The 22,121-nt window shown below is 39.8% G+C and overlaps 3 protein-coding genes across 10 annotated transcripts in view; 1 reads left to right on the forward strand and 2 right to left on the reverse strand.

The window, feature by feature from the left end:
* Positions 1-20: 20 nt before the first annotated feature.
* NCBP2AS2 (NCBP2 antisense 2 (head to head)) lies at positions 21-770 on the reverse strand. Its single transcript, XM_067738531.1, has one exon. The coding sequence runs from the start codon at positions 768-770 to the stop codon at positions 471-473; it is 300 nt and encodes a 99-aa protein (XP_067594632.1). The 3' UTR covers positions 21-470.
* A 140-nt stretch (positions 771-910) lies between these two features.
* NCBP2 (nuclear cap binding protein subunit 2) overlaps positions 911-22,121 on the forward strand; it is a 30,244-nt gene continuing 9,033 nt past the window's right edge. Inside the window, exons 1-5 of one of the 5 annotated variants that reach the window (XM_067738528.1) lie at positions 1,085-1,720; positions 2,964-3,145; positions 6,083-6,221; positions 6,829-6,903; positions 7,913-8,452. In XM_067738528.1, the coding sequence (XP_067594629.1) occupies positions 1,640-1,720; positions 2,964-3,145; positions 6,083-6,221; positions 6,829-6,900 (474 nt within the window). In that variant the 5' untranslated portion in view covers positions 1,085-1,639 and the 3' untranslated portion in view covers positions 6,901-6,903; positions 7,913-8,452. The other 4 variants (XM_067738527.1, XM_067738530.1, XM_067738529.1 and 1 more) reach the window with 4 other exon arrangements.
* SENP5 (SUMO specific peptidase 5) overlaps positions 8,876-22,121 on the reverse strand; it is a 41,369-nt gene continuing 28,123 nt past the window's right edge. For 2 of the 4 annotated variants that reach the window (XM_067738523.1, XM_067738519.1), the window contains exons 7-10: positions 17,353-17,490; positions 14,615-14,698; positions 13,093-13,143; positions 8,876-12,226 (exon numbers count right to left, since the gene is read on the reverse strand). In XM_067738523.1, the coding sequence (XP_067594624.1) occupies positions 12,116-12,226; positions 13,093-13,143; positions 14,615-14,698; positions 17,353-17,490 (384 nt within the window). In that variant the 3' untranslated portion in view covers positions 8,876-12,115. The other 2 variants (XM_067738520.1, XM_067738521.1) reach the window with 2 other exon arrangements.

The raw sequence follows: 22,121 nt of genomic DNA on the forward strand, positions 1-22,121 counted from the left end.
TTGTCCAGTAACAATACCCATTTCTCAGCTCACACATTTAATCAGAGGATTTTGGCAACTGCAGGATTGTCTTTTCATCCAGGATCTCCCCTGGAAGTAGTGTCCTGCTATATCAGTGCACAGGCAGCAGCATCCATCACTAGTTTTAGTCCCATTTCAGAGGGCAGACCCTCTTTCCGGTTGTACTTTGGTCCATGGCGCTCTGCCCGCGCGGTGTATCAGGTACCAGTCTTTACTTCTGTCAGGCTTCGGGGGCTTTCCTCATACGCTGTGTCCCGACCGATCACAGGGCTCCCTTCACCAGGGGTGTCGGTATGGCCTGGGCTCTCTGATGAGCGGGACCTCTGTAGGCGGACCATCTGAGTCCGGATTCCAAGCCATGCGTAGTGTCCGGGATGACTTCATAGCGCCGAGGCCGGTGTCGAGCCCGGAAGGGAAAGCAGGCGACCTCGACTCGGCCCGGCCTGGGTTTAGGGGTTTGCTCCCGGGCCCTTCTGGCTACCTGGTGGTGGCCGCGGGCGTTCCCGGAGGCTGCGGCGTAGCTCCTGAATGAAGGTGTCTCTGAAGCGGGCAGCGCGGCAGCCCAGGGAGCCCGCGGTCCCTGCCGCGAGGGCTCGCAGGCGCCGGGCCGCGTCCTGCCCGTGTACCTGGGCCTGCAGCAGTACGAAGGCGGTGAGCTGCGCCGCACGCCGGATGGGCCGTGACTCAGAGAGACGCTCCACCAGCTGCGGGCTGTGCAACAGGGCGGCCAGCAGCCGCCGTAGAATCATCCTCGGAGCGTCCCGGAATCCAGAGCACGCCGCTCTCACTTCTGATCGGCGACGCCTGACTACGGACCACGTCTGCGCCGGCGCCGCCGGATGACGACACTGCCGTGCTGGGATTGGAGCACGGGATTAAGACTTTTCACAGCGGCCTCCGAGCGTTTCCGGTTCCGCTACCGCCGGGGCGGCTTCGTTTTTCTCGCAGTGGCGACGTCCTCGAACGAAACCTGTGCGTTATGTCGGGTGGCCTCCTGAAGGCGCTGCGCAGCGACTCCTACGTCGAGCTGAGCCAGTACCGGGACCAGCACTTCCGGGTGAGGCAAGCGGGGCAGCGAGAAGGGGAGGCCCCGGGCCAGAAGGCTGAGAATTGGTTTGCTCTTGTCTCATTGTGTCGTCTCCCATTCCCTGGTATCCCGAAACGCGAAGGGAAGCCTCGGTGCCTGCTGTGGAATGGATTCTGAAAGGGCGTTTGGATATCACTGAATCCTCTTCTCTCGTAGGCAGGGAATTTGAGGCTCGCTCTCACATTCCCTAGCAGCCGCTGCCTGATCCCCGGGGCAGTGCAGACGGGCGGCAGTAGTACTGGCGTCTCAGGTTTTCCCGAACGGTGCGGCGGGAAGGTGACTTTATGATGAGGGAAAGCGGTGTCTTTTTGACACGTGGAGCATGTGGAGGCGCCATCCTGACCCAGATACCGGGGCTTTTAATTATTTTTAAATTTTTAGTTACATCAGCCAAACTGCGCTTTGGCGTTTCGCGTCCTCTCCTTGGGCTAGTTAAACGGCCCTCCACAAGTTGTACGTGGTGAGTGGCAGACACAGTTGAGCCCTGCCTCCACTTTTAGGGAGCCCTTGGAGTGTAGAGGGGGGACCAGCATGTTAAGTGTCTGGATGTCAAGATCGGAGAACTGCTGGGTTTCAGAAGAGGGAAATTTTCGTTTGCTACAGCTATTAAAGGTGGGTTCTTCAGTATCAGCAAAGGCGGGGATGGGGTGGAGGTGACTGACACTCATTAACTAGTGGTTGTTTAGTAAATTTGTATTGAGTGCTGTTGCTGAAGCCTTCTGCTAAACCTTAGAGAGGGAAGACAGTTTCCACACCCTAAGACTTCATAATCCTCTAGGGATTATGGGATTGTAAATGGAAGGACTGTAAATGTACAGATTTACAATGGAGGTAAGTGATCATAATCTAGGCAGAAATGATGAGTGGAAAGGGAGGGGCTGTGAGGATTCAGAAAATTCCCAGTGACGGGGAAAGGAGGGGTCACATACAGAAGAAGGTAGGTGTGGAGAATGTTTAAAATGCATTAGTAGGGTAGGGAAATGGAAATTTGAGGTCAAATTGAGAAGGATCTTAGATTTTCACGCAGTCAACTGTTTTTAAATGCTTACTGTATGCCAGGCATGATTTTTCATTCTATCACTTTTACAGGTCTCATTACTTTAGAAAGTTCCACATCATAACCATCCTGAATTTCAAGCATCCTGCAAGATTAAAACAGTGAAAGGATTCAACTTTTGCTGTTGTTTATCTCTGCAGTCTAAAGCCTATAGCTTCATTTAGATAGTAGTAAGATACTGTCTTGTAGAATTTCTACAGTGTTTCCTGAATGGGATCCACATTATTATCGTACCTTAAATAAGTACTTATACCAGTTGTCCTAAACTGTAGGCTGTTTGGTGGGACATGACTTGTATGTGTGAGAAAAGAAGGAAAAAGGAAAATGCTTCTTGACCATAATTTTAACAAATCAGTAACAGCAGTGATAAAGTGAATCTACTTTATTTAATGTCTCATTCCAGAGTCCTGGAAAACCTATTTTTAATGTATCATTAAAATGACTCTTGTCCTGTGAACTTTTAAGGAAGTATGGGATTGGGGATAAGACTGGGTTTGGATTCCAGCTACAACTACTGATCATATGTGTGACCCTGGACAAGCTACTTAACTGTCTTCACTCAGGTAGAATGAGGATGATAAATTAGGACCTACTTCATTCAACTCTGAGAATTAAATGAGACTTCCATACATGGAGATCTGACTTGCAGTCCCTTGATTCTCCCTAGAGGCAGACATATTACCTGTTTCTTGTGTGTGGTATCCATGTATATTCATGCTTTTAAAAAATATAACTTGGAGCATATGCTTCACATTGTTTTGTGCCTTTCTTTTTTCACTTTGCTCTTGGAAATTCTAGGGTGACAATGAAGAACAGGAAAAATTGCTGAAGAAAAGCTGTACATTGTATGTTGGAAATCTTTCCTTTTATACAACTGAAGAACAAATCTATGAACTCTTCAGCAAAAGTGGTGACATAAAGAAAATCATCATGGGCCTGGATAAAATGAAGAAAACAGCATGTGGGTTCTGCTTTGTGGAGTATCCTTCCTGTGTGTTTGATGTAGCTGTTGGCCAGAGGTGGGGCCCAGAGTGGCTGGTACCCTATTTTACAAGATGAGTGAGGATATTCGTTGATTAGCATCCCTACACTTATCTCTGCCTCTCCTTCCTTCTGTCCAGTGTGCCTATACTCTTACACTGGGAAAGCTATTAACATTAACATTCTTTCTGAAATCCATTTTTTCATAGTTGATTAAGAAAAATAATCTTTGAAAATGTATATGCTTATGGTGTTTCAAAATGTCCAGAGCATAGTGAAAATGAAAGCCCTATACCATTCTAAGTCCAGAGACAATCAGTTACGAGTCTCGTGGGTCTTTCCAGAAGTAATCCTATGGATGTGTGGTAGCGTACTGCATGCACTCATTTTTTTTTCACCTATCTTAGAAATTGCTTCATGTTAGCATATGTAGATCTACCTCTTTTTAAAACAACTGTATAGTATTTCATTATGTAGATGTATATAGCTTGATTTTATAGGTCAAAACCAAAGCTATATTTACTTGTGACCATGTATTCTCTCCCTGGAAACTCCAAATATTGGACCTTCTGGATTTATCCTTTGATGTTTTGTTTTTTAACTAATATTTTTCGGTCATTTTGTTTGAGAAATTTTCCAGACCTGATCTACCGTGTCTTGAATTTTCTTTTCTGTGCCCTGAATTGTTTCTTTTGGTTGTATTTATGCCGTAAAATTTCCTTCAGTTTCTGGTGATCCCTGGATTTCTGATCATAATTAGGGGAAAAAAGACTATGTGGATCTAGGCGGAACTACTTTTTAAAATAATTAATTAATTAATTAATTTGGCTGCGCCGGGTCTTAGTTGCAGCACACGATTCGTTGCTGCTCTAGTTCCCTGACCAGGGATCAAACCCGGGCCCCTTGCGCTCGGAGCGCAGAGTCTTAACCACTATACCATTAGGGAAGTCCCCAGGCAGAACTTCTTAAGTTGCTGCCTTGCCTTTGGGACATGTGGGTTTCTCAAATGCTAGAATGAAAAGGGATTTTATTTGGCTTGCTAATGTTAAAGACAATGCCCTAGTTCCTCCAGACAGTTCAGATCCCTATCATTTTACTTTTATTTGCCTGGGATTAAATGCCTTTCTGTTAACAGGTCTTTTCCCCACATAGACACCTTTAATTAAACCCTATATGCAGCCTCACTTGTTATTCAACTTGGAATTAAGAGCCTCCTGGGGGCTTTCCTGGTGGCGCAGTGGTTGAGAGTCCGCCTGCCAATGCAGGGGTTCGTGCCCTGGTCCGGGAGGATGCCACATGCCGCGGAGTGGCTAGGCCCGTGAGCCATGGCCGCTGAGCCTGCTCGTCCGGAGCCTGTGCTCCGCAACGGGAGAGGCCACAACAGTGAGAGGCCCGCGTACCAAAAAAAAAAAAAGCCTCCTGGGCTTGCTGTCTCCTTTAAGCCCTTTCAAGGGTATTTCGCACTGTGACTTTGTTTCATCCACTAGTACTCTGCACCTTCTGTTGAATCTCTAGTCTGCTTATGGTCTCTTCTCTTCTTTGTATACGTGTTTCTTTTCTGTTTTAATGGGGGCCTTGAGAAGTAAAGAAGAGAAAACGTGCTCTATCAGCTTGAACCAGAAGCCCCACTTTTTTAAAAATATGTATATTTATTTATTTATTTATTTTTTGGCTGCGTTGGGTCTTCATTGCTGTGCCCGGGCCTTCTCTAGTTGCAGCAAGCAGGGGCTACTCTTCGTTGCGGTGCGCGGGCTTCTCATTGCGGTGGCTTCTCCCGTTGCGGAGCACGGGCTCTCGGCGCATGGGATTCAGTAGTTGTGGCTCGTGGGCTCTAGGGTGCAGGCTCAGTAGTTGTGGCGCATGGGCTTAGTTACTCTGCAGCATGTGGGATCTTCTTGGACCAGGGATTGAACCCGTGTCCCCTGCATTGGCAGGCGGATTCTTAACCACTGCGCCACCAGGGAAGTCCCAGAAGCCCCACTTTTGATTTCGGTATCTGATTTCTGGATTCTGCAAGCTTTTCCCACTCTTCCTTCAGATACGAGGGACGAGTGCCTAGGTTTTACTTTTGCCTCTGGTGGCAATACTGTAAAATAGTTCACGGGGGACAGAAAAGGCAAAGAAAATACTAGATAATAACCAGTCTCTAAGAACTGGAGTGTTTTTGCATCTGCCTTGAAGGTCAGAGATCAACAATCATGATGGCAAATACCTGAAAGGCTACCGTTCATTGTTTGTGTTTTTTTCCTCAGTTTGCCCTTTAGCATTCATTTCATTCAACAAAAAATTATTGAATGCCCACTGTGTGCTAGGCATTGTGTAGATGCTGACACTGGAATTTCAGTGTTTCCCTACCTGTGTAATTAAAGACAAGGGGAAAAAGTCCAGATCAGTATTTCCTAAACCCAGCTAATGATCATAAGTATTACTTACAGAGATTTTTTTTTTTAATAGCACCCCAAAGACAGATTTAGTAGATCTGATTTGGAACTACTAATGTGAGTGATATTTTGAGTGTTTCCTTCTAATGAAATGCAATGGCAATTCATATGTACCGTGACCTCTTTGTAAGGTTCTTGAATATACAGCTTCATATTCAGGGAACCCAAAGATGCTGTTTTCTTGGATAACAGTTCATGGTTAAAACCTGCACTGAACATATTTTATATTTTGCAAACCAAAATATGGAGACAGTGGAACCAGATACTTAACAGGATTATCAGAAAAATCATCAGTGTAGCCACGGATAAGTGTCATTTTTGACTGCTTTTGGACCAATCTCAAACAGGCCTGTGCAAGACAAATTATTGTCTTTGAACTCCATCTGGTTGGATTAGTTTTTGTACTTTTTCTTAACTCAGCTTCATTTAGATGTTGCTTCCTCTGTTTACAAAAATATCTGGAGAAATGCTAATTCCTTAATAATTATAATTAAGATACTATTTAAGAGCAGATGCAGAAAATGCCATGCGGTACATAAATGGAACTCGTCTGGATGACCGGATCATTCGCACAGACTGGGACGCAGGCTTTAAGGAGGGCAGGCAGTATGGCCGTGGGCGTTCTGGGGGCCAGGTATGCAGAAAGGTTCTCTGGGTTCAGCCTTTGCCTGGGATTCCAGTCCTAAATGACAAGTGTTTTGTCAATTTGTATTTGCTCTTTTGAAAATAACTTTGTGCTTATAACCTTGGCTTGAAGTGAATCTGAAAACCACCCATTGGGGTTGGTAAATTATTTTTATACTTGATCTTAGCCAAAAGGCTGAGAAGTGATGATAAATTATTTTTAAAAACCATTAAGTAGTATATTATCTACATCACAAGCAACCATTAATTGGACTTCTGCTAGGGGCTAAATGTTCTCCACCTGCCAAGAGTGTTGAACAAAAACAAAATGCAGTAAAATGACTTTTACATTGTTATTTTAAAATAGTTTATTCTTTGCAACGTGCTATCTTTGAATGCTGAGTATGAACCTGGTGTTTGGTAAAACACCATTAGGTAGTCTTAAATAATTTTGCAGGGCAGTTGAGCTATATTATCAGTTGCTTAAAATTATGTTCTGTTCTGCTTGAAATGTTCACATCATGACACCTGAAAAGGCGTAGTTATTTGACACATTTTAGGAAGCGTGTTTGTTACACTCATCTTCTCTATACTGTAACATGTTCTTTTCAATTAAGGTGCGAGATGAGTATCGTCAGGACTACGATGCTGGGAGAGGAGGTTATGGAAAACTGGCCCAAAACCAGTGAGTGGTGAGAGCCCCGTCATGAAAAACTCACTCCTTTGGCCTGTTGAATTTGATGTGCATTCCGAAGGTCTGCGAACCTGCCTATTTTTACCAAGCTTTATTTAATATGTCTCTGCTGAGCTGGAAGGCTCTTCATGGTTTTCCACTTAAAAACTTATTAAAGGACAGAATCCAAAAGAATGCCTTTAATTCTATAGTCTTAACATCTTGGTTGTGTGTCAGATTACCAGAATGATTTGTTACCAGGTCAAAAATTGTGTTCCTTAGCAACAGACTTCATGTGTTATGTTGCTCTATCAGCCAAAACACACTTCTTTTAGGAAGAACGGAAAAAAAATTTTTAAGTGTTTACCATGTTTGCATCTAAGTAGGTTTATGGTCTACCGTGGGGCCTGGAATTCCTATTTTTATAATTTTAAGTTTGCATGAGATAAAGTTTAATAAGTGGAGGTTTGCTGTGTAATGTAGCTTTACTCTAAATTAGGAATAGATTTTGATAACTGAATTTTTTTCTATGTTGAATTTTAACCTCTAAAGGCAAACTTAGAGTCAAGGGAACTTCCTAAATAGTTGGGTAAGCCTTAGACAGTCGCAGGGGACACCACTTCTTATGTGCTTTTTATATCAGGAAATTAGGTCAGGACTTGAAGGGTATTTACTAAACACATTTTTCAAAATATGTTTTCACTAACGCTAAAAAAACCAAGGGTCTGTATTAGAGGGAACCTCAACTACTCTAAGGGCAAGGGGGGGACGCTGTCAGTAGGAAATGGGGAGGAAATATCAGGAGATGTGAGTTAAACCAGTGCCTTGACATGATGAAGGTTGTTAGAGCCAGCAGATCTATATTTTTCATTTTCAAACTGATCTTGGGAATTGAGTGGGGTTGTTTGTTTTGTTTTTTAAAAAAAGAGCTTAAAGATCAAGAGAATACTTAACAAAATCAGAAATGCTTCCCTCGGGAAATGTTTTGGCTCATTCTCATACTGAAGTCTGTCTTGTTTTTTCCCTAGCTAACTGTGCTGAGTTTCAGAGCCTGGGTAGTGAGCTGGTGGTCTCTACAGAGAAGGCAGTCTGGAGGATTTATTTTGCATTTGTAAGGCAAGAGAGAATTTCTCTAATATTATGTGAACTATTGCTCATTTTAAACTGGTAGTCTAGTATTTTCCCTGATGTAAGTGATATTTTTTCATCTAGCAACAAAGTATCTCCTAATTTCCAGTAGTTTGTGAAGTTGGGGCTGAAGTATCTCAGTTGAACATCTTTCATGTTACAGTAAGTGTATGTTTTCTCAAATTTAAACTGGCTATTTGAACTTTAAAAGAAAGATATCTCTAAATTAGTTGTATTTAGGAAAACATTTGCAAATATCTAATTTAATGAGGACAAACAATTCATTATTAATTAAAATCTTTTTTACACTGTAGTTTGAATTAATGTATTTTATATTTTGCAGTAAAACGTAACTCAGATTTCTATAGGCATTAAAACCACAGTGGTTCCCATTTGAATTGTCTTCTGTAACAGATTTCAATAAAATTGGACCAACTTATTGTCTGTGTTTCCTCACCGATAATGACATTGAAGCGGTCTTTACTCTGGAATACATTTTTGGGGGGAAATCTATGCATAGTATGCAGAATTTGCATGTCCATTTTAATTTGACAGTTACTAATATTGCTGGTCACTAGCCACATGTAGCTAATTAACTAAATTAAAACAGTTCCTCAGTCAGTCACATTAGCTACATTTCAGATGCTCAATAGCCACCCGTGGTTAATGGCTGTTGTAGATAATGGAATTTGTAGGATGCCAATACAGAACATTTCCATCATTGCAAAAAATGCTACTAATGGACAGTGTGGGCTGCTTAGAGCCCACACTGGTCACTGTTAATAGATGAGCCTTGTCGTGACTGGTATGTCACTGGGAAAAATTACCAAACAGTACATTTTATCCAACACAAGAGAACACACATTTATAAAGGCATTTAGTTTATTTTTCAAAAAAATATTTTTGCTAGAAGGTTTGAGTGATTTTTACATGATCACAATCTTTAAATAATTTTTTTCTAACCAAAAGGTACCATTTAAGTGGACAGCTTGTCTAGATTTGCTTTTGTTAACACCCAAATACAATTAGCACTTCTGATGGCATTCCCTAGGTCTTCTTAATTATCTACAGGCCAGGAGGCAGAGCCTAGCACAAAACAAAGTATGTGCTTTACACCTGCTGATTAGTTCAGTTGCATAACAATTAAGCAGAGCAGGTAATCAGGATATCTAATTCACACTATTAACACACTGGTTCTCGCCTGAAGAGTCTGATTCACCCAGAGCTCCCAATTATTCCTTCTAACCCAGGGAAGTAGTATACCACAACTGCAAAGAAAAGGGGCAGCTCAACTTAGGCTAGTGCTGGCTGTGTCCCAGTTAGGTCTGTTATTTTGTTCCAACTATGAATTCAAGGTGACCAATGTTAATCATATTCAATGATAAGTAGAAAACAAACTGCAAAGCCAAAACAAATGATTTGGGGATTACTGGCAGCAACTGCTGCTTCTCCCTTCCTTAAGTGCATCCCTTCCTTAAGAGAAGGTTGGTTCTCTATGATTCTTGAGTAGAACTTAACTAAAAGTTGAACTAAATCTACATTCATTGCTATAGATTTAACAAAAGGATAAAAGCAACTACAGACTGGTAAATTTGCTGATGGAGAGGACTGAGCAGCTTGTTGAAGGCACATCATAAGCAGCTTTTAGTTTGATAAGGCCTGCCCTCAACCCCAAAAGCATAAGGTCTGCCCACCTTGAGGGCACCCAAACAACTCAGTGCCAAGCTAGTGAGAGTAAAACAATGCCTGTCTCTTCTACCAACAGCCCAGACTGTATTTCCAAAATTTCTGTTGCAAGGAAGCCATTATTGCGAACATCAGGATAAAGGCCATTCTAAACTTAGGGCTTGGGCTAAATAGAGGTTTGCACCTAATCTCAAGATGGGGGGAAGCAACTATGTGTGCTGAAGCAAGTTTCGTGAACAACAGAGAAACATTTTAACCAGACTTAAAATATTTGACATTTAAGCTAAAGCATGCTGGACGATGTACCTCAAGGTGCCCTACTAAACTGGACGTGAAAGGCACCCTGGACTTGGGACAGCTCACCTTAGATTCTGTCTGCCTCCCTGTTAAGAGCATGACCATTTCTCAGAGTGGAGGAAATGGCAACTGAAACTTTGGGCATTAAGATTTTGGCCAGAACACAATTCTGTCTCTTCTGTATGCCTCGTTCTGTCAGAGAGTGAGATACGCGATACGGAGCTCTAAAGTATAAGACATTTTAAATCAATAGTCTAGTTACCCATTACAAAAAAAAAAAAAAAAAGGCAAATGTCTCACATACAGGTTTGAAAAATCTCATGTTTGTATAATTATGCCTGAAAACCTCAAGAAGACACCCAACCCATTTTGTCACCTTTCCTAATGCTGATACAACCCTACCTGTAGCAGCACAAAGTGCCTCTAATAGCAGTCTTTTTAATGACTTGAAGCACAATAAGAAATACTGACCTGGTTTTATATTATACTAAGGAGTTTGAGTGACTAGGAAAGTGCTGGGGCTGTTTACAATGTAAACATTGGTGTTGGTGCTTGGAATGTCTGGGGATGGGAACCCTGCATGTAAACATGTTCTGACTCCACCCTCAACTGCTGGCAGTCAGCCCTACCTTATGGCCAAGTTAAACTGCACATTTTAGCTTTTTATTTTCAACACCTCACACCTAACGAGGCATAAACCAAAGCATCTTCTGCCATTTACTTGGTATTTTTCTGTACAAGCTTCTGAATTTCTTGTATACACGTTTGTTGTTTTTCCTCCCCCAGTTCAGAAAAGATGTAGTTTAACATGCATCTTTCCCTATTTCCTTTCCTTTCCAATATCACAAAACTTTGTTAGATTAAAGATGCAAGATCCATTACTTTAATCCTAATGCAGCCAAGGGTAATAAATCAGGACAGGGCCACTTCTGCCTTCCCCCAGAAGATGAGGTTCATGGAAGCAAAAAAAAGGACTCCTGCTAGAGTCTCAGGGTTGGTCAAGCAGAGGCAGATGAGCCCTGCATGCTGTTGAGATCACTAGAGAAATAAGAGGGAAAAAACTCATAACATTTGCTGTATTCCCACAGTTTCATGTCTCCCTTAATACCTTTCCTGTTCTCTCCTCTCCACCCACGTGCAAAATACCTGAAGTCAGTCTGCGGTTTTGAATGTTTATATTTTAAATACCCTTGAAATAGAAAGGTATTTGGCAAATCTGAATTTCTTCCATATGGGAAACAATTGCTGTAGAAAGGCTGAATTCTCATTTGTTTGACCACTAGTTTTGACAGATACTAATTTTTTAATGGGTCAAAACCAGAAAAATCCAGGGAATCAGTGTTCCAGCAAAAGCCTTTGTAAGATTAAAGCATTTATTATAAATGCTTCTTAAAACCAAGATTGAAATCTCTCATGTGTGAAGATAAATGGACCCTCAAGGTCGCTGTCTTTTTCTCATACCTTAATCAACTCTTCCCAAAGCAGGCACTGTGCTTACAAGTGTGCCTCCATAAATAGAACATACCAGTCAGTTTATGGCCACTTCCTTTTCACCCTTCAAAAGGAATGTGACTCACTTGGAGAGGGAAGTCAGTGTAAGGTGCTGCTGGTAAAAATAAAACAGGACTGGCTTTGTCTGAAACCCCTTCTAGCTACCCTTTATGCCCCAGGGAACATCTACTATTCTCAGAGTTACGTTGTATCAAAAACATCCTGCATTTTTATAGGTTCTGGAATTAAAATTTAAACCTGTATTCAGTTCACATCTAACTAAGTTTCAAAAGCTGCACCAAATCTACTAGGCTTTTTTTTTTTTTTTTTAATACTCTGCACTGCATGCTCAGTCTATATGCATGCGTTTGGATAATAAATATTAAATATGGGGGGACACACACACACACAGAATCCATAAAATTAAAAATGAAACCAAACTGAACATTAAAAAATAGTACATAGTAACTAGGGAAATGAGTAAGGGCAGAAAATAAATTTGAGGTAACAACAGTGGCCCAACACCACTGATCTGAAATATCTGTAAAAATTCAAATAAGTGTTTGGAGATTCAAGTAACAAACCATCTGCTCCAACTTGGTCAGACTTCCCAGAGTCCCTGCTGAGTTTCAGTCCATGAGCCGGCACTCACACAGCTCCTTGTAAATCCTCTTCCGCACTCGGGGCATGTCTTCTTGGGAAAACTGGAAAGGCTGCTCTAAGGCGAGGCACTTGCAGTACTGCAAAGGTCCCAGAAACACTTAAGTGGCACGTGGAGTTATGTACCAGCCTAATGTATTTTACTAGATGCAGACCTAATAGAATAGGGTCTAAGGCAAATGTTAAAGTTTGTTTAAACTCGTAAAAATGTTTTAAAACGTTTACCTCCAAATTATAGTCAATTTTCCAGGCAAGTATATGTCTTGGGATTCTCCCTCCCTCCCCACTCAATACTGTGAAAAGCCATACCGATGAAGGGGCTTCAGTTCTTCTAAAGGTGAAATCTGCTGAGAATGCAGCCAGACCTAACATGGCCTTTAAGTGAGAACTTGAATTTGTTTACAAACGTGAGTCTCATGAGTGAGCCCATCTTCCAAGATCTTCGGATATCTCTAAATTCATGGATTATGTACTATAATTTCCTTCATAAATGTATAACAACTTTTTCAATAGCCCTTTGAGACCTAAGATCTACAGCATGAGAAAGCACAGTGTTTAAATGTGGCCCTTATTTAAAATCTAATTAGGTTTTACTCTGTGGTTAAAGACCACCTACCAATGGTTAGAAAAATATAGTTAATACTACCAATGCCAAGGGTCTATGAAACAGACAAATTCACATCAGTCTCCAATGTGGCTTACCAATAGCCTCTGATAAGACATGGATGATACCAATTATTCATCTTCAGCCTTAGAAGGTGATTCTTCCTAATGATAATATATGAAAATGCAGAACTACTGCTTCCCAACAACAAAGGAGGGTTGGGAGGAAAAGTGTTCTGTTATCTGTACCTAGTACCTGTATACATCAGAGGGATCCCACTTCTCCCTAAACCCAATAAATTTAATTTATAAATTGTAAATACTGAAAAAACTATTTCTTTACCTGGAGCACAAATACTCCACAGTCACTGTCATTTTTCTGTTGTGGAATACACTACGGGGAAAAACAAAACGATCATTAAAACCAAGTATTCCTCTTCAGATAAGAAAAGCTGTTTTTATGGAAAAATGAGCGAGACAGGAAACTTGTCTGTATCCAAGACAGCTGGTGTGTACCTCTGGTATTCAAAGTGTTTGAGTTTATGGAGGCATCTGGCCATGAAAAGAGCTATCAATCAACCACAACTTAGAACATTTTGCCTAAATATGAGAAGTGGGAAATCAAATAAAATCCTATTTTAAAACTTCCATTTGGATAATTAGTTTTGCTATCAATTCACTGACAATGGAATCAAAATGGAATTGTGGATCAGAGAACGCAGTGCATGGCCTGGACTCTGAATACGTAGTAACAATGCTGCTTGGTAGTCTTCCCTTTTCATCTCATATTTCACAACTCTGTCCTATTCTTTTAAAGACATGGTAAAGGTAAGCAGTATGTTTTCCAAAGAACTGGTTACTGTACTCTGCCTAAAGTGTTGGAATATGAAAGATCCTGATTAAATTTAGAATACCTGCATATACTACTGGGTAAATTCAGAATATTCACAAGTTCAGTTCTGGTTTGAACTAATATACTAGGTTATTTAAAATACAAAACATAAGTTTAGAAGTTAGCATATAGTACAGTTCAAGGATAAACAAATAAGCCTTGTCCCTTTGGGTTTGGGTTAAAGGTTTATTTCAAGACCCTGCCTTTTTAACAGTGTCTTTGATCCGGATAGACCTGAGTTCAAAGACTTCACTCTGTCAATAGTTTTGATGGCCTTTGGGGAAGCTCACACCTAGGATTCAGCTTTCTCATCTACAATAAAGAGCTTCTTATCCCTAAATGACCTGCCTACCTCACAGACTGTAAGGATCAAATGAGATCATACATAGAAAAACACTATGAAAACAAAGCAGTGCCCATAAAACAGAAGACACTGATATTTGTGACAGGGTTAAAAGGCTAGGCCTGCTCACTCTGCCCCGCATACAGCTTTTATGTCTATGGCCAAACACAGTGCTGCTTCTAGACTGTTCAGACTGAAGCACTCAGGCCACTTGTCTTCCCCAAATGCCTGGAAAGCAGCCCAGTACACTTGCTCCCTTAGTGAATGCAAATAGTCATGTCAGTATTTCTCTGGGTCTACATGAGTCATCTGGAAATAAGAGCCATGAGGCAAGAGGCAGGTGCCACCAAAAAAATTTTTTTTTCCTTTTTTTCAACAGAGCAACTATATCAGCAGCAGCTGCCCCCAGGATGAAATGACTGAATTTATTTACCCCAGCAGGCAGTGGGAAATTGGGCAGCCAGGTGATGAATACTGAACTGAGGTTTACTCTGAGCTGCCTCCCTGCAGCCTCTAGGCTCTCTATTGGTATCTTCATGATCAGTCTTCATGTGCTTTTAAAGACACCCACCCCTTAGACAATTCCAGCCCCTTGACATGCCTGGGTTTTCATTTTTATCACTTACTTACCTTGGTAACAGCAGTCTGCCAACCCTGAAGAAATTCAGGTCTATTTTTTTCTCTGGCTTCAGTCAGCAAATACTTTCTTATATTCTGGTTAAAAAGAAACCACAACACAGATGCTGTGTTCCATCAGTTGGTGAAAAATGGAACCTGCCCGCAGCAGACAGAAGCAAAGGAGGAGGCTGTGGCCCCACCACTGGGCAGAGTATGCATTAAAGAGTTTAAAGCTGGAACTTGATTTCAGACCTTTTTAAATTTATAGAGTGAAGGACTCAGACCTTCTGTACTGTATGCACTTAGACTGTGGACACTGGTATATGCTTTAATTAGATCTTTTTATGAGATGGTCAGCCTTTTCCAGGAGTAAGTCAACTTGCTGAATTTGAAACTTAAATAAATACTGGCAAAACAAAAAGAAAGCCTTAATTACTGCCAATGCCCAACAAAGGGAAGGAACCCATGGCAGAAATAATTAATAAATGAAATTTAAACATTCTAGCCTTAGATATACTCCATGCTTTTGAGGGCTGCAGGTAAAAGTATCATTCAGCTTCTAGAAAGTGATACTTAAAACCCATCCTGGATACTAAATACAGTCAAGTCCAGTGCTGAATTCTCTACCAAGATGAAGCCTACTGAAGTTCCTAATTTTCCCTTATGCCCTCCACCTCTTTGTGTATCTTTCTCTGCCTATCTTTTCTAAGGGTGAAGTCAGAGGTTACATGAATTAAATTAACCCCCTGAAGGTGGAGCAGAAGTATGTATGTACATGTAGAAATACAAATATGTGTCTGTATATACATACATACATACATACACACATACACGTATCTGCATATTCGTATTTTCTTTCCATATATAGTATCATTCTGCAACTTGCTTTTCCAAACTCAGTATGTCTTGGAGATCTTTCCACGTTAGGACACAAAGATCTACTATATTCTTTTTAACTGCTATGGTCAGTTTAATGTTGTGAATATACTACAGTGTATGTATGTATTTAGCTATTCTGTTAGTAGAGCTAAATTTAGGTTGTTTTGACTTTTCACTATTATCAGTAATGCTGCAATGAACATCCTGGTGTATGCCCCATTCTTGTGTGCATATGCAAGTATTTTTATGTAGTATATACCAAGAAACAGAACTGGTATGTAATATGATATGTGTCTTTTTAATTTATAAGGCACTTAGAATTGCAATTGTTCCCCAAGGGGCTGTATCAATTTATACACTCCACCAGAAATTGAGAGTGCCTGTTTCTTACACCCACTTTAGTAACATCAAACTTTTCCTAACATAATAGGCAAAAAAATGGAACCCTGAGGTAGTTTTAATTTGCATTTCCCATATTTCTGGTGAGGCTGAGCATCTCTCCATGTGTTTAATGGCTATTTGCATTTTTCCTAAAAATCACTTATTTTATCCTTTGTCCCTTTCTATTAGATCCTTCTTTTTCTTATTCATTTGTAGTTCTTTTTATATTCTGGATAGTGACTATTATCTATGTCACAAACATTTTCTCCAAATCTATCCCTTTTAACTTTATGACAGACAGAAGTTTTAAATGATGACATGGTCAAATTTATCAATCTGTTCCTTTAGGTCTTTTGCTTTTTTTGGTTCTGTATAAGACCTTCTACACTCTTTGTGTTTTATATTTAGGTCATTATTCCATCTGGAATTTGTTCTTATAAATAGTATGAAACAGAACCTGTATTTTACTTTTCCAAATAGAGAGCTAATTTTCCCAATGGCATATATCGAATAGCCTGTCCGTCCCCAACTTTATTATATACTAAGTTCCCACATATACATGAGCTACTTCTAGATTCTCTATGCTGTTCCACCAATCCACTTGTCTATTCCTAAACCAATATAATTAAAATAGCTTTAATTTTCAAAACTTTGTGATATGGTTTGACATCTAGTAGACCAAATATTCCTTTGTTCAGTTTTGATCTACTTCAAAACTATTTTAGCTGTTCATGCACATGAATTTTGCAATATGAATTCTAGGATGAGCTTATCAGGTTTCATTCAAAATCCTCCTGGGAAACTGATTAGGACAGAAATTAGTTTATATTAGTTTAGGGAGAATTAATCTCCTTCCGATACTGAGTATGCCTGTCTTCCCATCTATTCAGATTTCCTTTAAATACTTTAGAGTCTTCATCTCAAAGAATGTCCCCATTTTTTGTTAGGGTATATTCCTGGGTAATTCATGTCTTTGCTACTTTTGAAAATGGAATCTTTCTGTTTTCATTTACATTTTCTAACTGTGCAGGATAATCAGGAAACAAACTGATTTTTCTTGCTTTGTATCCCACCATCTTATTGAACTCTTATTAACTGAACTCTAATATTTTGCCAGCTGATTCTCTTGGCTATAATACACTCTACAGAAGTTATTTTGAAGATACAAGCCAATTTTAGCTCTAAGAGAAACCAAGGAAAATGATTTCTATCCACATTCAAAATGTAGTTTTAAGGGAAAGACAGAAAAAAATCTGATGAAATCCAAAACAGGTCGTGTATCTCAGAGAGGGATCCAGATCGTGGACAGCTACCTCTTCCCACCTGGAGATTCCTCTTGTCCTTTTCTCTGCCAACATTTTTGACATGACATGACAGAAAATGATCATCTGTGGTACTGACTTCTGTTGTTCTATCCTAGAGCTGAGATACCATCTGGTCAATCACAAAATAAATGGGGAAAAAAAGCAGGGGGCAGTATATTAACTTACCTCTACACAAAACTTAAAATGAATGCCTTGGGAATCATAAAATGAAATAATTCGATTAGAGAGTGTCACAGTAATGAGAGACCAGTGGACTTCCAGGTGAATAGGAATCAACAGAAGACTCTTTTTAAACAAATCCACCTGATCAAGAAAAGAAAAAGAAATGTAGCCATCACCACAGGCTTTCCAAACCAACAACAAACAGCAGCTTCCATTTACTGACCTTTGACCTGTCCAAGGTCATAAACTAGGAAGTGGTGAAGCCAGAATCTGAACCCAGATCTTAGTCTAAAGCCCATGTTTGTAACTAGTAAGCTAAAACACACAACAAGAAAATTGAAGATAACAGAAAGCACTGTTTTCCATTTAACCTGCTAAACCTGTGTTTATTAACTACCTAAAATGACTTAGCCCCTTATTTTTAAGCCTAACTTATTTTCTTATATACATATTTGACCTAGAATCAATTCTTATTTAGGAAGGAATTGTGGTATTAGAAAACAACATAGCCTTGCAATATGATCACAGGCTCTGAAGTTAAGTCTGGTCAAGTTCAAATTGTAGCTCTGCCACTTATTGGCCAGATGACTTTGGCAATTTTCATAGCTTCTCTGTGCTTTGATTTCCTCAATTATAAAATACAGATAACAATAGTACCCACCTTATGAAGTTGTTGAGAGTGACAATAAATGTAAAATGCACAAAAGTGTGCTTAGCAAATTATATGTAGCCAATAAATCTTAGCTGTTATTATCACTATCTCAAATCTCTCAGATGTCGAAATTGAGAAAAAGAGCCTTGATAATTCTTCACGTCCTTTACATCCTCACTCACCCTTCATATCGTAATACATATCACTTAAAAATCTAGAAACATTCACTGTACCACTCAAAATCCCAGTTGTGGACTGGATGATAAAGTAGTAGGTACTCAATAAACATTTGTAAAAGAGTGAATGGATTTTTCTCAGGCATTTTTTGTATTTTAGTGATTCCCTGGGTTAAAACAATTACAGGGCTATTTTCTTCTTTAATTACTTATTTTATTTTATTTTTGGCTGCGTTGGGTCTTCGTTGCGGTGCACATGCTTCTCATTGCCATGGCTTTTCTTGTTGCGGAGCACAGGCTCTAGGCACAAGGGCTTCAGTAGTTGTAGCATGAGGGCTCAGTAGTTGTGGCGCATGGGCTTAGTTGCTCTGCGGCATGTGAGACCTTCCTGGATCATGGATCGAACCCGTGTCCCCTGCACTGGCAGGTGGGTTCTCAACCACTGCGCCACCAGGGAAGTCCCTATAGGGCTACTTTAAACTAGATTCTTAGAAACTATTTCTCAAGCGTTCTTTGCTTTCTGATATTCAGATAATGTCCTGTTCTAGAAGAATCTTCTACCAGTCTACATGACCTTGTAACAAACCACTTCTGCTTTTCAGTTTCTGTATCCATAAACCTGAGAGGTGAGGTGGACAGGAAATACTAAATAGGACATACGATTTGGTCCTTTCCAGCTCAAAAATTCTGAGTATCTAAAACAAGAAATCGTATTTAAAATACAGCATTAAAAGAGACCAAATTTACATTTTTCTCAAAAAGAAACTTTTTTCTTAATTATAAATCAATTTTAAAATAAAAATTGCGAAATACAGATAAAAGATATATTTCAGTTTGTCTTTCCAGATCTTTTTCTTCTTTTTAATATATTAATGTTCACACACGCGCACACACAACCTTATTACATATATGTAATTAAGAATGATGTGTGTGGAGTGACTAAGATAGAAAAATAGAGGATGTGATGATGAAGAGTCTGGTTGTTAACAGGCTTTCTTGGATTGAGAGATAATGTCTAAACAAGACTGAGTTTGGAGCACATTTCTTCAACATGTGTAGGTTAAAGATTTCACTTGTCAGGTGGAGTGTGTATTGAGACTATGTATTGAGACTTGTGTATGAACAAGAAGGTAGGCACAAAGCCCTCTAGTTACCAGAGGATTTAGCTTCAGGAGAAATGGGGGGTTATCTACTCTAGATGGCAAAGAGCTGGGAGAGGCTCATGGGCTTGGCATGCTAATAAGGTAGAATTAGAAGATGAACTTTCAAAACGCATTGTTTACAAAAATCTTTCTCACTGAACTATGCCCTCTCTGTAGGTATTAAAAAAGTTGGTTTCTCATTTGCATAATAAAGTGGAGAGCTAGTAGTGGGAACTTATCTAATTCAAAGTTAGTACTTAAATTTCTAAGAAAAAAATATCTGAAACAGTAACAAGTTGTATATTGCCAAAAACTACAGGAAAAAATGAAATATAATGCCTTGATTTGGAGATGAAAAGAGCTTCAAATATATAAAGTACTTTAAAATTGTAGAAAATATAGTTCAAAATGATGAAATAAATGCTAAAATAAGAATATGCTACAGCAGGAGGGACAAAAAAAAAAAAAAAATGATGTGTGTGGTCAATTGTATTACTGATCTCAATTACTTGGTGTCCTCCCTGTAAGGATTATACAGAACTACCTATTACCATGTGGCTTCACTGCCCCTTCCAGCGGGAAAAATGTAGTCATATGATTCACTGTAAAGAGAAATGAATTTATCTCATGACCAAGCTGAAACTTCAAGAGCCATCATGTGGCCCTGAGACTGACATGTCTGAAGATTAGGTGCTGCTCCTTCAGTTTGGGTCCCATTAAAGGAATAAAGATGAGAAAAGACAGGATCATCTCCTTAGATATAGGGAAAAGCATCTGATAAAACTCAACATCCATCTATGATTAAAAGCTCTCAGCAAACTAGAATAGGAGGGAATTTCCTTAACCTGGTAAAGAGCGTCTACAAAAAACCTACAACTGACATCATAAACAGTAGTGAAAAACTGAATGCTTTCCTCCTAAGATTAGGAACAAGGCAAAGGTGTCCTCTCTCATTACTTTTATTCAACAACGTACTAGAAGTCCTAGCCAGTGCAATAAAGCAAGAAAAAGATGGCATACGATTTGGAAAGGAAAAAATAAAACAGTCATTACTTACAGACATGACTTTCTATGAAATTCTCACAGAATCTACAAAAAAGCTCCTAAAACCAGTGAGTCTGACAAGTCACAGGATACAAGGTCAATTTACAGAAATCAATTGTATTTCTATATACTAACTGCAAACAACTGGAAGATAACGTTTTAAAAATTCTGTTTTTAGCAGTTTCATCAATATGAAACACTTAGGGATACATTAAAAAAAATAAGAGCTCACATGCCACAATTAAGGAGCCCAGCGGCTGCAACTAAGGAGCCTGCAAGTTGCAACTGAGGAGCACATGTGCTGCAACTAAAGGAGCTGGTGAGCCACAACTAAGGATCCCGCCTGCTGCAACTAAGACCCAGCGCAACCACATAAATAAATAAATAAATACATGCAAGACTGTACACTAAGATTTATAAAATACTGCTGAGAAAAATTAAAGACTCAAATAAATGGAAAATATACCATGTCATGGGCTAGAAGACTTAATACCGTTAAGATGTCCATTCTACCCAAATGAACATACAGATTAAACACAATCCCAATCATAATCCAGCAAGTTTTTTAAAAGTAGAGATTGACAAAATGATTCTAAAATTTATATGAAAATGCAAAAGGACCTAGAATTGCCAAAGCAATCTGGAAAAAGAAGGCTAAAGCTGGACACTTACACTGATTTTAAGACAAACTGTGAAGATAAAGTGATCAAAACAGTGTGGTATTAGCATAAAAACAAAGAGATCGATGCAAGAAAACATAAAGTCCAGAAACAGACCCATACATATGTTGTCCACTGACTTTCTACAAAGATGCCAAAGCAATTAAAGTGGGAAAGAGAAGCCTTTTCAGGAAATGCCAATGGAGGGGAAAAAAAAAAAAAGAAACTTGACCCCTACTTTGTATCTTACACAAAAACTAAGATGTATCAGAGATGTAAATGTAAAACCTAAAACTATAAAGCTGTTAGAAGAAAACATATGAGGCAAGTATTTTTTAGACTGGATACAGAAAGCAGAACTATAAAAGAAAAAAGTATGGTAAATTAGATTGCATCAAAATAAAAACCTCCATTCATCAAAACACATGTTTAGGGACTTCCCTGGCGGTCCAGTGGTTAAGACTCCACACTCCCAATGCAAGGGGCACTGGTTCAATCCCTGGTCAGGGAACTAAGATCCCAAATGCCTCACGGTGTGGCCAAAAAAAACAAAACAAAACACTTGTTTAAGAAATAAGTATAAAAGCCACAGACTGAGAGAAAGCAGTAAAAAAGTATAGATCTGACAAAGGACTTACAACCAGAACTCAATAATAAGCACTTCTTTACTAAAAAACTTTTCATTTTTTAAAAAAATTAATTTATCTATTTTTGGCTGTGTTGGGTCTTCATTGCTGCACGCGGGCTTTCTCTAGTTGCGGTGAGCAGGGGCTACTCTTCATTGCAGTGTGCGGGCTTCTCACTGCAGTGGCTTCTCTTGTTGAGTAGCACGGGTTCTAGGCACGCAGGCTTCAGTAACTGCAGCATGTGGGCTCAGTAGTTGTGGCTTGCGGGCTCTAGAGCGCAAGCTCCGTAGTTGTGGCACATGGGCATAGCTGCCCCGCAGCATGTGGGATCTTCCTGGACCAGGGATCGAACCTGTGTCCCCTGCATTGGCAGGTGGTTTCTTAATCACTGCGCCACCAGGGAAGTCCCAAAACTTTTCATTCTTATCATTCACCCATTTTTCTATTGAGTTGGTGAGGTCTTTTTCTTATTG

This window comes from Pseudorca crassidens, chromosome 5 (genome assembly GCF_039906515.1).
Source record: "Pseudorca crassidens isolate mPseCra1 chromosome 5, mPseCra1.hap1, whole genome shotgun sequence".
Classification (NCBI taxonomy): Eukaryota; Metazoa; Chordata; class Mammalia; order Artiodactyla; family Delphinidae; genus Pseudorca; species Pseudorca crassidens.

Bases quoted from the DNA above. Each gene is read 5' to 3' on its own strand.
- NCBP2AS2 (XM_067738531.1), bottom strand. From the start codon at position 770: ATGATTCTACGGCGGCTGCTGGCCGCCCTGTTGCACAGCCCGCAGCTG.